The following is a 16673-nucleotide window of genomic DNA, read 5'->3' as shown; positions in this document are numbered from 1 at the left end:
TGGACTACGATGCATGCTTTGTTCCGTCATCGTTTGACATGGTTTACGCGTTACTAGTTATCGAAAGAGTTAATCTCTCTGTCACTTAAAACCCTTAATTGCTAACCTGCGCCTTTGTTAATATCGAAAGATAGGCATTACAGATCGTGTTACAATTCTAAATTGGTTTAATTAGGGTTAATGCCACTATCATTTGGTTTATTATTATTCCCATTTGCAAACACAGGCTTTTGATTGTTTTGCTAGCTAGTGTGATGGCCGGGGCTAGTGGCAGTCGTTTTCGGCCGACTCTTTGTCTTAAAAGAATAAGAAAAAAGGGATTTAATTAAGTTGCCCAATCTTTGTTTAGTTTATGTGCGTTGGGATACGTTGAGGCTTCTTTCTTTAAGCTGCCCATATTTAACCCTTTTAGTTGAAAATTCAACATGATCCGAAAGCGATGCATTCTTCCTCTTCCAACAGTTTCGCAGGCAAGAGACAATCGATTTACTTCTACATTAATTAGCATTTAGACTAGTTTGGATGGTAGGGTTTTGGTCAATGAATCAAAGGGTGATGCTAGGGTATTAGAAACAGTTTCATGACTACAATTTATAGTCTGATCCGATCCTGGTTATTGAACTAACAGATACATTTTTGTGAAAGTAGCTAGCGAGGGCATCCTTTACTGCAAAGTTGCATACACATGTGAAGGAGAAAACAAGACTAGAAAGTTCATTATTTGTTTATGCGTTCAAACTAGTCTCGTTAAAACTCAAATAATTGTATATTTCGTCATAAAATTGGCTAGAAAAGAGCATTTCTTTAGGAGTCATTTAATAACCATTTCGTTTTCAATTTTCACTTTAAAAACTAAAATCCTGTTTGGTAACTACTTTCAAGTTTACGGTTTTCAAAAAATGAAAATTGAAACTGCTTTCTCGAGTATGCAAATTTTGGCCTTGAGTTTTTACTTTTTGGTTTTCAATTAAAAAAAAAATGAAAACTAAAAACGGAATGGTTATTTCAAACAACCTCTTAATAAAATAACATATTAGAGGAAAAGAAAACTCATATAACCTTTATTTTTTGTTTGAAAAATTGGATCATTATTTTTCAAATCCCAATTGCTAAAATAATTAGTTTTTCAATATGTCGTCAATATATGATGACCATCTTGTCCATCTTTGGTCGATATATATTGTCAATCTTTAATCGCTTTATCGTTAAATATTTGATCAATATTCAAACAATTGAAATTAACTTCTGATTATTTTAGCCTTTTTTTTTAAAGTCCAAAAACCATTTGTTCGATTACCTAAAAGAAAAGAAAAACCATTTTGTTCTTCTTCCAAAAACTCAAGTTATTTTCATACACGAACTGTTAGATATTCCACAAGTGGAACAAGACACATATAACTTTGCATAAGACTCCAAATGGCTCAATAATGCGAACTGACACCTTATCTCTCTCGATCGCAAAGGACAACATGTCAATGGGAGGGAATTAGGTCAAAACTACATATATATAGTTAATTTTCCAAACTCTCTTACATAATAACAATATGGCATGCATGTATCGATGGTAAATGATGTATTGCATTCCTTTGCATGCCTGGTTGTCATGGATCCAACGAAGGCCTACTGGGGATAAATGACCTCACTGAATTAATTTGTTTATTAAGCTGCATACTATAGTTATATATGTGCATTATCCTTGAAGAAGTTATGTCATTCAAATCGAAAAACTTCTCTTCCGCCTCTCATTTATTATGTTTTTCTCATCACTTTGCCACTTTCCATTACTACACTGAATTTTTTATAATATTGAAAAACGTGATACATCATCATTTGAAATCATTTTGCTATTATCTATTGGGTTTAAGTCATACTATAATAATGTTTTCTTAGTTGTTTTCCGGGTTGCTTTCACTAGAAGAAATTTCTTTTTCCGTCTTTGCTTGGTTGTTAGGTTTTAGTATCTTCTTCTGAAAGTGGGATGGTCACGAACCCTATTAGGGTTGTTTTTATATGCAGTATAAAGGAACTTGTACTGCAAATAATTCGAGTAAGACAACGTGTTCTACACAATGGAATGGTGCTACTTTTTCTGAAAGTGAGGAGGTACTCTGAATTGTAACCTAAATTGAAACCCATTATTGGTGACAGTGATATGAACTGATCACACATACAGTTTCTAAAAATTTGATCAAAAGATTCAAAACTCACTAAAACCTTATAATGCTTCAAAGTATCTTATACATAATTATGAAAAATTATAGATGTAATCGGGATCGATACATATCTCCAAATGAGTGTTTCACTGATCGAGTGAAATATGGAATCTCTCCCGAAAACTATTAACTACATGTCTGCAAAAGTGGGTCCTAGCTTCCAATGTTTAAAGGGCTTTACAGTATGGACATAATTACAAAAGCAATATGAAACTGAATATTATATGCAGGATGTAACCCTCGCCAACCAGACGACCTTGACATGTTGGTAACTGAGCACCACAAATATGTATACTAGGAAATAATAAAGTCAAATGAGCGGGAATATGCATAATTTCCTCTAATTTGGAATGATTTTCTGAGTGTGGAACTGGACAGATTTAATTATCTTCCAAGTTATACTATGCACTTTAGCTTAATTTTTTATTAGCAAGAAAAAAATAAATATAATACTTGCATTCTCTCTTGGGGACGAGTTCATTCTTCTTTACGAATAACGTATTGACCGTACAAATTTCATAATTGGAACTCTTCAATTTCTTAATCTTTATTTGAAGATCACTCCTATAAAAAATTATTTCGATCATTGAAGTGTACAGAGCAACGATGTAGGTACCAAGTAACATATTCATGATGACTCGTTCATATACACCGTTCATTTACTTGATATGTTTAGATGATAAAACGATCTCATATTTAAATGATTTTTTGTAAGAGTCACATTCAAACGAAGATTGATAAATTGAACAATTCCAATCGTTGAGTTTATTCAATTAAAATACGTTATACACAAATCGAGAAGATATGTGCTTCCCCACATGAAGGATGCAAATATTATTCGAAAAGAAAACTTATGAAAGTGACCGTACCTCTACCACATCTTCCAAAATTTGAGATATATAATTAATTCAACATAATAAAGGTCACATTTACTAGTGCATCTCCCCTGGCTTTTTGCCCTTTCAGATCGTCCCTCCTTCTCAATGCCCTAGCATCCATGATCCATCCAAGGCATTCTACGTACTAATCGTGCTGGAAAATTTTGAGAAAAGGATGCGTGAACACAAATATACAATGGTAGCTAGGGATGAGACTTAAAAAGAAAATCCAATTAATAATTAGCGAGTAAAAAAGAAAAAATTCAAATGAACGTACCATTGCAAGTTAATTAATTTTAAGTGCAATTGGAAAAGAGTGTTTGTTTTCAACGAGCGGAAACCAAACAAAATTACATGATAAAATGATATGTCCAAAGCAAAAAAACATATATGATAAGTACATATCTCTTAACTTTGTTTTTCCACTGACTCACTTATGCTTGTATTGGACGATGGTCCTATCACTTGCCGTATTATGACCAATTCCAAATTACTAATATTGCACATTGACGTAGACATTTAAGAAAATTGAAAAGTTAGTATTGTATACAACTCTTAAACTAGCTAGCTAGTAGTATATATTGAGAAAATCTTGAATGTCGGTACGAATACCTTCATCATACGGATTCTTGTCGTTGAATACTTGAATTATGTTTCCTTATACTATAGGTCAACTCAATTGTAATTGTAATTTAGATTCCTGCCACATATAGGTCATGTAATATCCTATATCATTTAGGAAGGTTTAACAAAACATTCCGGTATTGTTTACTTTTAACGAAAAACCACATTTATACATTTATTTGGTACTATTCACTCTACCTTTAAAAAAGACTTTCCATTAAAATGAAAGTTTTTTTGGACTTTTCGTAATTTTCTTTATAATTTAAACATTGTACGCTCAATCCAGAAATAATATTTCTACATGGTATCCGCCTACTAGGTTCTAGGGTTTGTCTCACCAACGCCTTCAAATCCTTTCTCGGTTTAGTTCCCTTTGTCTCATCTTTCATCATGCCATCTTCTTCTTCTACTCACATAAAAATACGTGAAAACACATATGATTACAAAGCAGAATCTCTCGTAATCAAGAGTAAAGATTAACTAAATCAGAGGCAAGTTGCTAGACTGCATGCCGAAGTCCAATTTTTCGGCTTTATCTGCTAAACCAAATTGAAACCAAATACGACTACACTGCCAAGTTGCAACACTTTTTTTCTTTGTTATACTGACTGAAGACCTACTATATTCATGAAGTGAAGTACACAAATCCGCGTGATCTGCCTTTCACATCCGAATTTGAGCATTTGATTAGGACATCCATTTGATTACAATTTAAAGAGATTATATTTTTACTGAAAATATGACTTTAACCCTTCAAATTCAATTTTTTTCCATATAAAACCCGACATAATTTATTTACCAAAAAAAAAACCTAGTGGCTAGGATCCACCTAAGTGAATTCATTAATTACATATTACTTCACACATTTTACATTTTTTAGATGCCTAAAATATCCCTATTGCATATTTGATGTGCACAATTAATTATATGTAGATTGTAAGCAGACAGTTAATGATTTTGCAAAAAGAAAAATAAGACATTAATCTTAAAAAATTCATTGCATATTAATATCAAATATGAGAATTGTTGGCTTAATTCTATACATCTGGCATTAAGAGTTCATATATATATAATAATACATAAAAAAAAGAAGTAATTTACCTACCATGTACAAAAATGTTACTTGATTCAAAATGCGTGTATATATATATATATATATGCGCGTGTGTGTGTGTCTATTTATAGACCATATTAATTTACCTACCTACTATTTGAAATGTTCATTTCCAATGATGCAAAATATTGTATACCAACAACAAAATATTGCGTAAACTTAGGAATTGGATCATGCTTTTGATTTTATCTTTTACCCACCAACAATCATATACATATTACTTTATATATTTTTACCAAAAAAACGTCCCTAATAGGCTAATAGATGTAATAATACATGAAAAATAATTTACCTACCATGTATACAAAAATGTTATTTGATTCAAAATATATAATCTAGGTTTTCTAAATATATATATATATATATATATATATAATCTAGGTGTAGTATATATATTTTTTTATATAATTGGAACAAATTAATTTACCTACCTTCAAATTATTTCCAATAATTTACCTACAAAAATTATACCCCATGTGTAATATAATATATTTTTTTCACTAATACATGGAGAATAATTTACGCATAACAAGAAGAAATATAATTTGATGTATTATATTGAAAAATATTATGTCATACCTATATTTATACAACAATAAAATGTGCCTAATATATGTAACAATACATGAAAAATAATTTACCTACAAGTTAGAGAAGTGTTATTTGATTCAAAATATATAATACGGATTTAGTATAATTTTTTTTAATAATTGGAACAAATTAATTTACTTCCCAATTAATGCAAAATATATATATCACAAAAAAGGTAAATTTTTGGTATGATATGGATACAAATAATGCAATACAACAATTTATATATTTTATTTCACTTTTTCTACAACTTTTAATTTAGAATAAATTTAGGGATTTGGGAAAGTGGCATGGGTGTAAATAAATTGTATTAGTAGGTCAATAATGTTCCGATGTGCCTGCAGATTTTAAATTTAGACTTTTATTGGACGTTTATATGTATATATGAATTTTTATCTAGGAATCATAAATTGTAAGGACTAAAATCTAAAGCACCCTTTGGCTCGATATATCCTTCCTTCCTCTCTTTTTCTCTTCAGGAACTCTTCACAACAACCAGACATATCACTTCAGGGTTTACATCCAAAAGAATCCAAAAGCGCCTTCGACTGAGGACCCCATTGATACCAAAGCAATTCCAATTGCAATTGGTGAAGGAAGACAAAATTCCATTAGCTACCTGACAATCCTCTCCAACTGTGTTTTTCACGAACCCCTCCCACCCATCTATTTCCATATTCGCACCGTCGCCTTGTAATTTTCTACCATGCACAAGTTTCAACTCAAAACTTACAAAACCCTAATTCTGCCAAATATTTAGTACTTGCAATGACAAGATTTTGTCGCATTTACAGTCTAATTTGTAGATCTGTAATTGTTTCCTCTCCTGCAGTTTTAAAAATCCCCATTCATCTCTTTATTTATACTTGTAATTTTGACCACTACGTTTTTCACCTCAAAACTTATAAATCACTAGAGGTGGTTGAATCCTATTTCAGTTTTGAAAAATAATTTTTGCACACAAATTTTCTCATTTTACATGCTCGTATTTATTTTTTGAATCCTATTTCAGTTTTAAACACTTATCTCAATTTTTACTACCTTTTTTTATCGCAGCATGCATGCATTCATGCATCAGCATGATGAAGTGAAATGTAAGGATTCACGATCAGTTGACTTTCATGAGGCACCTATATATTCATCTAAAGCTTGTACTATTTGCTATTTAGCAATGTGATTTGAATCAGATTAACAGAAATGGAAACCAAAGTATAGATTCTCAAGCGCACCGCTTGTTTCCCGAGAAAGGGGAATAATTAGGGTTTTGAGAAAGAGGAATAATTAGTGTGTTCAGAAAAAAAAGTCGTGTAGCTTAAAGATGCTAATACAAAATGACCAAGTTCACTTCACCTCTCTTTCCTCTCAAGTCAACTTCAGCAGTTGCAGAGTTCGTGTCTTCATATATACTTGACTTATGCGCTATATAACAATAAATAAAAACATGGAAAAAATTAGCCGACCCATATATATGTATGTGTTGCGCAGCCATATGTACAATCATTTCCCGTGATAACTGGCAAAGCCAAAGACATTATTTCATTCTTTGTCTGCTAAAGTGTGTCCACTACCAAATTTCAGCTGCCAAGTGTACCGATCCAAATGCGCCAAATGGAAGCGAGCGATTCATGCAATCTATCTATCTCCCATGACATGGACATGCAAAGGAATGAGCTAGCTAGCAAAGTGTGAGCACCTTAAAGCCTTTTGTTAAGGAGGTTCCTTGCCAGCTATGGTAAGTTTATATATGGCTCGAGAGCTTCCCATTTACATTTTCTTTTTTTCCCAATGTGGGGGAGTTTAAGGTTTTATGTACATTCCTTGGTTGAAATTCCCCTCTAATTAAGCACTTTTCGTAGAAGCTGCTTCTTACATTTATAACTTTACAGCCCGACTCCATATTTGTCACATAGAATTTTCTTTCAAACTTGAAAGCTATTTGACTGAACAATTATTTAAACTACACGTGTGAAAAAGAAATTCCATTTTTAGTGGGTTATTCCTATTCCTATTTGGGTTTCACTTTCCCACTTCCTTTTAATAACACACACTTCAGTTCCAGTTTGATACAACTAGAAGCTACATGCTATGCCTATATATGTCACTATATCCATATATATCTTTTTTTCCCAGGCATTGTTAATTACAGCTAATCAAAAGTAGGTTTCCCTTTTTTTAAGGGTTTTCTTTTCATCGATCTCTTTCTAAAATGAACAAAACTTATATACAACCTTATGCATATAACTTACATCAATATACTTATATGTATCATGTGTGTTATAGGCACAAGGTTGTATATAAATCGGTATCATGACAGAATCTCTCACACTAAAAGTGCTTGGGACCGCAAGTGAAGTACCACTTTGTTAATAAAGAAATCATCAATGTATACTTGTCAAGAAGAACAATCCTCTGTATAAATGTGGGAGTAATCAGGATTTTCCTTTTTCCCACCAGAAAACAACTATTCAAATAATTATAAGGCTATTTGTAGTAAAGGTTCCTAATCTATTCCACGGGTTTAGTTTTCGTTTTTGAACTCTACTAATAGTTTCTTCCGTCCTCGAATTATGTCATTTGTTGCACTAATAGTCATTTTCATTAACTTCAACAATATTTCCGTTAAGTTGAGGGATAAAATAGGAATTTCATCCAAATAAGAAAATACTTTTTTTTTTTTAAAGAGAAACACGTGGCTCCTCAAGAATTGAGGAGGAACCCTCCTTAAAATACCTCGTGACCTATTCACATAATTTCGTGCTTATTATGACAGAACTCTTTAATGATTGATTAAACAATCTTAGTTTTTACTGATGTTTTGCAGAGATGATCTTTATATAGTGATTTATAATATAAACGACACCGATTATAATCACGAAATTTTGTGAATATGTCACCAAGTATTTTGAGGAGGAACTCCTCCTTAACCTTATGGAGCCAAGCTCTTCTCTTTTTTAAATAAATTAGTTTTTTTCTGTATGAAAATATCACTATACCCTTAAATTTTACGGAAAATAAGATTGGAATTAACAGAAGGACCACTTATGCAACGCATAATTAAGTTGAAGGACGGAAGAAACTAATATAAGAATTCAAGGACAAAAACTAAACATGAGGTAAAATTCAGAGACATTTGCTACCACCCATCCTAATTATAAGGATGGTAATTTACTTTGTTCTAATATTAATTCTGCATTTTCATTTCATACATCAGGCTTATTCTTTATGCTTTGAATTTGAGGAAAGGACTAAATTTCAGTTGACGCTTTAACATGATTTTTCCCCATAAATTCCAAATTGCAGTGTGAACGAATAGAAGTCTCTACATCGAAAGAGAATTTGAATATTTGATCAAATTGGAGGACGTGCAGAATCTATCTTCAAACCTTTTAGTTTTACAGCTAATAAGTCATTTTCCTAACAATTTATATATTTTCCGATGACTGTTGGCTTCAATATTAGATGACATATTTTATGCTTGGAACTACTATACTTAACTTGTTTGGCATTGACTACAATCTAATGATATTCTTTTTTATTTATAAGTGGAAAATTTTAAATTCGACTCTAGTGAATGACGAGTTCAATATCAGACTATTATGACTAACTTATTGTGTAGCTTAAAACCAAATCTCTCACCTCACAGTCTATACAATATATGCATAAAACGTGGAAAGGGTAATGCTAAATAGACAATCTATTTAAATCATATTTAGTAAACTATATGACGTGATTTTTTATGATTGCATTATTATTTAATTATTGATTAACGTACTTATTTGCTATTAGTAATACATTATATAGTTTGCAAATATAATCTAACAAGTTGATCTATCTAGTATTATTCAACGTAAAATTGTTTGTCCTCTTTCCCTATTTTTCAACACATTATGATAACATCCTGGGTTGATAAGCTAGTGCTGATATTTGTGTTTTTACAACAGTATTATATTCTGTCCTCGCACATATCTAAATCAAATGTCAATAATTACAGGCAAAACTAGTCGATTATGTGACACTAGCTAGCTAATCCCAAGACTACCTTTCTATTATATATATATATTTATTATTAGCTCAAGCGACTACTCTTTCTTTCAAACTTTTCGTCGATCCAAATTTCAGATCGATAGTGACTTTGATGAGCTTACATATGGTTGAGCATTGAGCACATAACCTTACCTACAAGTGTACTGTATATCCCGTTATGTATATCCAACAATATATGGTTGCATGTGTATGGGCTTTTGTTGTGTATTTTCAAATAATATTGTTTTCGTTTATGTACGGGAAAATTTGTAATCAACTCTTTGTCAATGATTAAAAATAGGATAATACGACGTACATATTCTCTCATGTGCAAATACGATATCTTGATTAAATAAAATGAATGATTGAAACTGTTTAATTTATTACTCTTCATTAAGATCAATCCTACAAAAAAAAAAAATTATTTGAATTGAAGATCATTTAATCCTTCAAATGTATTAAATAGGATAATACGACAAATATATTCTCTCAATTTCTAATCAGATATCTTGACTAAATAAAATGAATGATTGAAACCATTTAATTTATTACTCTTCATTAAGATCAATCCTACAAAAAAAATTATTTGAATTGAAGATCATTTAATCCTTCAAACGTATTAAATAGGATAATACGACGTACATATTATCTCATTTGCTAATAAGATATCTTGATTAAATAAAATGAATGATTGAAACCATTTAATTTATTACTCTTCATTAAGATCAATCCCACAAAAAAAATAATTGAATTGAAGATCATTTAATTCTTCAAACGTATTAAATAAATGAACAATTCATCATGAATATATTATAGTATCTACACCATCTATTTGTTTTATACATTTGAAATTATAACCTTAAAAATGATATCAACTTTAATATTTAACGATAAAATAAACACAAAATTAGAGTTAGTTTTAGAAAGTCTGTAAGGTGGTCCTTCAATCCCCCAACAGTTTGTACAAAAAAAACAAGTGGATTGTTTTTACCAAATTGAATAAAGATGAAATCAAAGCAAAACATAATGACCAAACTTGCTGAAGAAAACACAATGAACAAAGTTGAAATCGAAGCAAAACACATGACCAAAAGTGCAATTTACCTGAAAAATAATTAAACATGTAAAGTTTTTTTCAAGTGTTTATGACCTTTCAAATTGTAACTTGAAGGCATTCACAAAACAAGAACTTTGAGATGATGTGTCATTTGCAACACAATCAAAACAATGTTAATTTTGCATATTGGTGTGTCATAAGACTTGTAAAAACAAAGCAAAGCAAATAAAATACAACCTTAATTAGGAAAAAGGAAACAAAAAAAGGAGCTCCCACTCAATATCTTTTTGGCAAGTGATTCCCACCTACGATTTGAAAAGTTAATTAAATTTTGTAGATAATAACTGGGGAGTGGGGACTAATCCACTATAGCTTTATGTAACTTTGGCCATCTCTAGCCAAGAGTTATAAAGTCACATTCAACCTTAAATTTGATAAAATTAGTCTCCAATCAAAGCATTAAGGGGAATTGAACTAAAAGAATCAAGTTAAATTTGGTCCTAATTTTAATCAAAACTAGAACATGTGTCCAACTAAAATTGGGTGTAAGCATCAGCGAAGTTAAATCCTTAAATTGAGTTCTACAGTGAACTCCAAAGTTGAGATTGCCAATTTGCCAAATTGGAAATTAATTAAGATGATCTTTCCAACTTCCAAGAACCAAACAGTCCAGTCCACAAAATCTCAAGAGAGTTTTTTGGCCTGGTGCAATTCACCCTCACTCTCTTGCAAATTGCAATAAATTAATAAACACAAATAGCATATCTTGCAAATTGCAATAAATTAATAAACACAAATAGCATATATCTGCAATTAAAATAATATTTTAAATAGATATTTTAAATAGTAAAAAAATAAATATTTAAAAGGGAGCATGATAAAATACATGGGGACACTGCATTATAAAAATAATTGTGTCCTTTTCTTTAATTTGTCCTTTACTATATGATATCATCATCACTCTCCCAATATTACCACTCCCCCCACTCAATAATTATTTATATAAATTCTCTCTCCATATTCTCTCTCCCTCCTCCTTCTCAACTTATAAATTGTAATCTCCAAACCCAAACCAACCTAGACTCATTTTTCCTTCCTTCTTTCTCTCTCTAGAAATTTTTGGCTACTCTGTTGCAGTCATTTCAGTGTGATTTCTGTTAGCTCTGTTTTCTGGGTTCTCTTTTGAGAATGTATGCAGAAACTGGGCTTTTGTTCCCATATTTCCAGAACTTTTCTCAAGATTTCCAGCAGCTGGAGGAGTTCTGCAGAGGCCAAAAGTCAAATGCTCCAATGGTACCCATATTCTCTCTCTCTCTCTCTCTCTCTCTCTCTCTCTCTACAAACAAATATATGCACTTGTTTGGTTTTTCTCATAGATTTGCATGATCTGCATTGAATTGATTATTCTGAGATGGGTTTTAGCTGAATTAGTAGAAAGTTTGTGAATTTGGGTTGCTCTCTTGTGATCTACTGTGTACTCTGTATGATACCATCAACAACCCTCTAATCTCGAGAAAATGGGAACTATTTATGGATTCATTGTTTGTCAGAACCAAAGAAGCTCAAAGTTCAAGTCTTTGGCATATATTTATGTTCATTGGTTTAATTTTTCACCTAATTCCCTGTTTGGTTGCTGAGAAAACCAGTGGGAAAATGCCAAATTTGGGGAATTCAAGTTAGGAAGTGGGAAAGTGAGAAAATTGATAATTTCTCTGACTAATTGTAAGTAAAGTTGGAAGATGTAACAATCAAAACAGGGCACAAATGTCAAATTTTAATCATAAATTTCAATCCAAAACACTGTTTCTGTGTTTCCAGAAAAAACAAAATTGGAAAAAGAAAAGGAGAATAAAAATATCTTGGTCTGTACAGTCTTGTTTTTATTTCACCAGGGCATGCGATGGAACAGCTGGACTTTGCTTTATGTGCTGGATAAAGAAGGAAAAAGCTTTCTTTTCCTCTAAATGCAATCTGAATGCTAAAAAGGAAAAGACTGACTTTGTTTTTTTCACTTTGGTGGTAAAAAGTAAAAAAGTTGAATCTTCATGGAACTGTAACTTATGTGTTCAAAGAATTACTTTGCAGTAAAATTTGTATGAAACTTTGAGCAGTAGTGATTGCTTTGGTCCCCAACGATTAGTGAGTTTCATAAAGTTGAGAGCTTGCCAACTTTTCCTCTTTCTTTGTTTTGGTCTGAAATTTTAGGTGTTGCCACAATCACTTTGATGTTAGTTTAGGTCTGAAGTTCGGTTCTTTCTTTGTCTAATGCAGAATTGCTTCTCCGAGGCCTCGATGATCTCGGAATATGACCTGGGAGGAGAATGGGATCTGTTCAAGGCTCCAGAGCCTATCATCGAAGAACCGGCCATTGGCCTTGATCCCATGACAGCAGTCATTTCAATGATATCTAGCGGCGAAGATGTCACCTCCTCTCAAGGACTCAAGGTTGCAGACCTTGAATCACTTCAAAGCGAGCAGCTTTTGAATGATGTCTTCTATGACAAGGATCTTTTGGGGAAAGATGCGATAGGAGCACCACTTTCTGAGGCCGTAGATATCAAAATTTCTGTTTTGACAGTGGATGGAAATCATATTCAGGAAAACAAACCGCCTCGCGACGTGTCATTCCAGAAGAGTGTGAGCTCAGGATGTTTAACCTCAATGGACTGGATGCACGGAACTTCAACGAAGGCAAGTTTTCTGGATTTTCCTGGAATGGATTTGAGTGCTTATGGGATTCGTCGGGCATACAGTGAAGGTGATATTAAGGTCAGATATAGTTAGTTTAGTTATTTTATGCTATATATCTTAGGTTTGAAAATATTCATATTCTTACAAGAACTAAAATATTACCTATCTACACAACAACGATTCGGTTGAGAAGAGGTTATGAATTAAAAGGTCATACAAACAATGATTTAAATCCTTCTCTCATAGCCTTTAGACCGTCTATAACGAAATGAACCCCATTCCTTACCATTCTTCGGTCTATTAAACAATGCAATGCCTAAGAGAACTAACCAAACATTTTCCAGCTGAGAGATTGATGCATTTGTGCAACCGATGTCTGTGAATCTCTTGACCCCACGTCTACAAATCTAGGAGTTATTTGGACTGATTGATAATTCATTTATTTGAATTAATCAATAAGCGATTATTGGCTTTGTAACAAAGACTGTTGGACTGAGAAATTTTTAGACATGTCTGGCCATTTCCACAGGATGGGACTAGGTCATTGATACTGAGTTTTTATGACAGACTCTCGGTAACAGTAACACAAGCCTCATCCAGTCCTCCCTAGAGCGGCCCATAGTTATCAGCAACTACAGCAGTGAGGAACGCATGGAAAAGCTTTCAAGATACCGCAACAAGAAGACAAAGAGGAACTTCGGCAGGAAAATCAAGGTAAAATCCTGATCAATGTTGTTTCTATGGACTCACTTCTATAATACTGTGTAAATAATTGAATGGAAACATAACAGATTGAGATATAGAGCCAAAATTCCTGCATAGCTATGTACTGAAGCAACATTTGCAGTATTTGACAATGATCTTACAAACATTTCACCTTTTCTGATTGACCTTTGTGATTAAACACTCGAGGCTGTTGAAACAGGGTTGGTTGTTTGCCTTATATGAGTGGATGATTTTCTGTCCCGTTTAATAGCTTAGATTAAAAAATGCTGCATCTCCATACTTTAACTATTATAGCATCTCATGTCGATTGAAGCACTTTCTTATATACTTCCAATTTACTGGATTCGGCCCTTGAGCTCATACGTTGCAGTAGGTAGGAAACTGATTAAATGCTTTCGTTTCAGTACGCATGCAGGAAGGCTCTTGCAGACAACCAGCCAAGGATCCGGGGAAGGTTTGCCAAGACCGAAGAATCGTATGCCAAGAGGCTATAACTGTTAACTTATACATATGATAAAATAATGAACGTAGAAATGAAGTAGCCAGGTCAACGATGATGCGATGAAAGAGATGAGATCAGTAGTAGTAGTAGTGTAGTCAGTTTAGGTATTGCTCATCAATAAACTAGACCCCCTAAAATCCTCCTCTGCTAGGTGTTTGATCTCTTATATCATCTGCTGTAATAACAACATCTTCTCTAGACCTACGTATGTACACGGCCAATCTACGAACGGATGTAAATACGTATGTATGTGGAATAATCGGGCCGGGGAAGCAAACAGTTGTACTTGTTCATGTTACATGTTATAAAATGGCAATCTTTTCTAGTCCCTCTCTTCCATTGCTGTAATCTTTTCTTGTGCATGTTATTTGCTAGTGAGAATACAATCCAGTTTGGTTGGTTTCATGTTTTTTGCCCCTTATAAGCATTTACCATTGAATAAAATATTAACTATTGAAGTAATTTGATGGGATTATGTATAGAAACCAAAGCAGTTTCCGGTTTAATTTTAGTTTTCTTTTGTATATTTATTAGTGATGGATTGTTACGGTAGATAGAGTCTTTCTCTTCAACCTACTATATCTTGCATTCAAATAATATTTCAAACCAAAGAATAACATGGTGAAAAGACAATCTCGAAATGGGGCTTGAGTCATACAGTCTAACTGACCCGAAGATTCTAAACCAAATGAGTAGAGAACCTATAACAAACAAAGAAGATTCTTCCAAATTGTTCTCAAACTTTCAAACTCACAAATTGGCTTTCACTAATTTGCCACCAAAATTTGCTACATACTCGTAATTTCAAGTAGTGAATTCCACCCCAAAACCAAAAAAGAGAAATCTTAAGGTCCTATTTACAGTGCATAGTACTTAAATTTCAGTAAGCAATGAGAATCTTAATCCTAATTGGAATTAAATCCAAAATCCTAATAGGTTAGGAAATCAAATACGTACCCTAACAAAATAAGTAAATTATCAAAAATTTATCCATCAAGCACATAATCTAACTAAAAAGTGCGAAACCCAACCATATAGAACACAAAAAACAAATAGGAAGTGCGAGAGGATTTCTCTGCCAGTCTTCGGTCGATTCGCCAAGAACTTTTTAAACACTAATGCTTTGCTTCTGTTCTATCGATCATCACTGCCAGATTCGCCTGGGCCTCACAAATGTACTGCAGGCCAGCCCAGATGCGAGGAAGGCCCAAAGCGTGCTGATTCCTGGAGCCCAAAAAAAACTGAAAAAATAAGTGGTCTCTCCTCCGCAGCTTACACTTCTACCAGTTGGGTTTTCTCCTCAACCGGAAAATATTCCTAATAGCACCGTACCAATAGGTTTCTCCACTACGAGAAAATCTTCGATCCGACTGCCTAACAACGCGAGTGATTTGATCAATTTTATAGAATAACAAATTTTTTATTTCTTGATCTCATCCGACTTTATATTAGTTTCACTTTTGCAAGAGAACTCAATCATACCAATGCAAGGATGACGGCCCTCGTTAAGTATGGCGAGGTCCGCTGACGGCCGCCCATAGTTCACAACTTCACATGCCACTCGTCCAAATAAAATCAGATCGCATCTTAAAAATGGAGGAGAGATCGCGCGGCCATGTCACCACCTCCTTGCTCCGGCCGCTGTCGTCCTGTTGCAACCCTCCTAGTTCTTACCTACCACTCCTAACTATTCAGTTCCAGTTTCTCATACAACTCCATGCAAACCGAACAAGTGCAGTCGAAAGTGTGTTCCAAAATTTAACTTCCAAAAACATGGGATAGAGATGGACCCACAAACATAACATAAGCTGCTGCTGTCGAACCTTTTTGGTGTCCAATTTTAGTAACATTTCCTAAAGTCTTGGAACAGAACTCTTCCGGCTCCATCTCTATGTTGAAACACCATAACCACCAAAGCTTCGTGGAAGAAAGCAGTTGCGTACGCCCGTACGGGCGGCGGCGCAAGCCACATTTCTCACAAGGTGGGACTAGAGAATCCTGATATTTTAATGCATGAAACTCTGTATACAAGCAAACACGTGATCCGACTGCTGGACACAAGATTTTCTTCGTGTCTAATCCTTTACTTCGTAAATTGAACCCCAAAAACATTGCTTGGCGATTATCTTGTGCTTGCAGGTTGACGTTGAACTCCCAAAAAAATTGAAGTGGGAGGTGGGTGAATCTCTACACGAAATCTCCAAACTTTGTTCATATTTTCAAAAACCCATCCACCTAAAAGCACGACCAATCC

At 33.4% G+C, this 16673-nt stretch overlaps 1 protein-coding gene across 4 annotated transcripts; it reads left to right on the top strand.

Moving 5' to 3' along the window:
- The first annotated feature begins 11634 nt into the window (after positions 1-11634).
- LOC103943420 (zinc finger protein CONSTANS-LIKE 2) lies at positions 11635-14744 on the top strand. 4 transcript variants are annotated; one of them, XR_001952865.2, is made up of 4 exons: positions 11635-11793; positions 12772-13269; positions 13721-13905; positions 14322-14744. XR_001952865.2 is itself a non-coding variant. In XM_018646508.2 (4 exons), exons 1-4 carry the CDS (start codon positions 11689-11691, stop codon positions 14409-14411), a joined length of 762 nt encoding a protein of 253 aa, XP_018502024.2. In that variant the 5' UTR covers positions 11635-11688; the 3' UTR covers positions 14412-14744. The 4 variants fall into 4 exon arrangements, 3 of the variants coding, with proteins under 3 accessions (XP_018502024.2, XP_009352001.2, XP_048427183.1); XM_018646508.2 differs by having other exon boundaries at positions 12772-13191; positions 13759-13905; XM_009353726.3 differs by having other exon boundaries at positions 13759-13905.
- Positions 14745-16673: the final 1929 nt, after the last annotated feature.

This window comes from the organism of the source record quoted next, unplaced genomic scaffold (genome assembly GCF_019419815.1).
Source record: "Pyrus x bretschneideri cultivar Hongxiangsu unplaced genomic scaffold, Pyrus_bretschneideri_v1 Contig57, whole genome shotgun sequence".
NCBI lineage: Eukaryota > Viridiplantae > Streptophyta > Magnoliopsida > Rosales > Rosaceae > Pyrus > Pyrus x bretschneideri.
This window is presented reverse-complemented; position numbering and strand designations above follow the sequence as displayed.

What these genes read in the sequence shown, in the direction of transcription:
- LOC103943420 (XM_009353726.3), top strand. Translation starts at nt 11,689, where the DNA reads ATGTATGCAGAAACTGGGCTTTTGTTCCCATATTTCCAGAACTTTTCT. An exon ending in AAAAGTCAAATGCTCCAATG is followed by an intron (nt 11,794 to 12,771) that starts GTACCCATATTC and finishes TGTCTAATGCAG; the next exon opens with AATTGCTTCTCCGAGGCCTC. An exon ending in ACAGTGAAGGTGATATTAAG is followed by an intron (nt 13,270 to 13,758) that starts GTCAGATATAGT and finishes TTTTTATGACAG; the next exon opens with ACTCTCGGTAACAGTAACAC.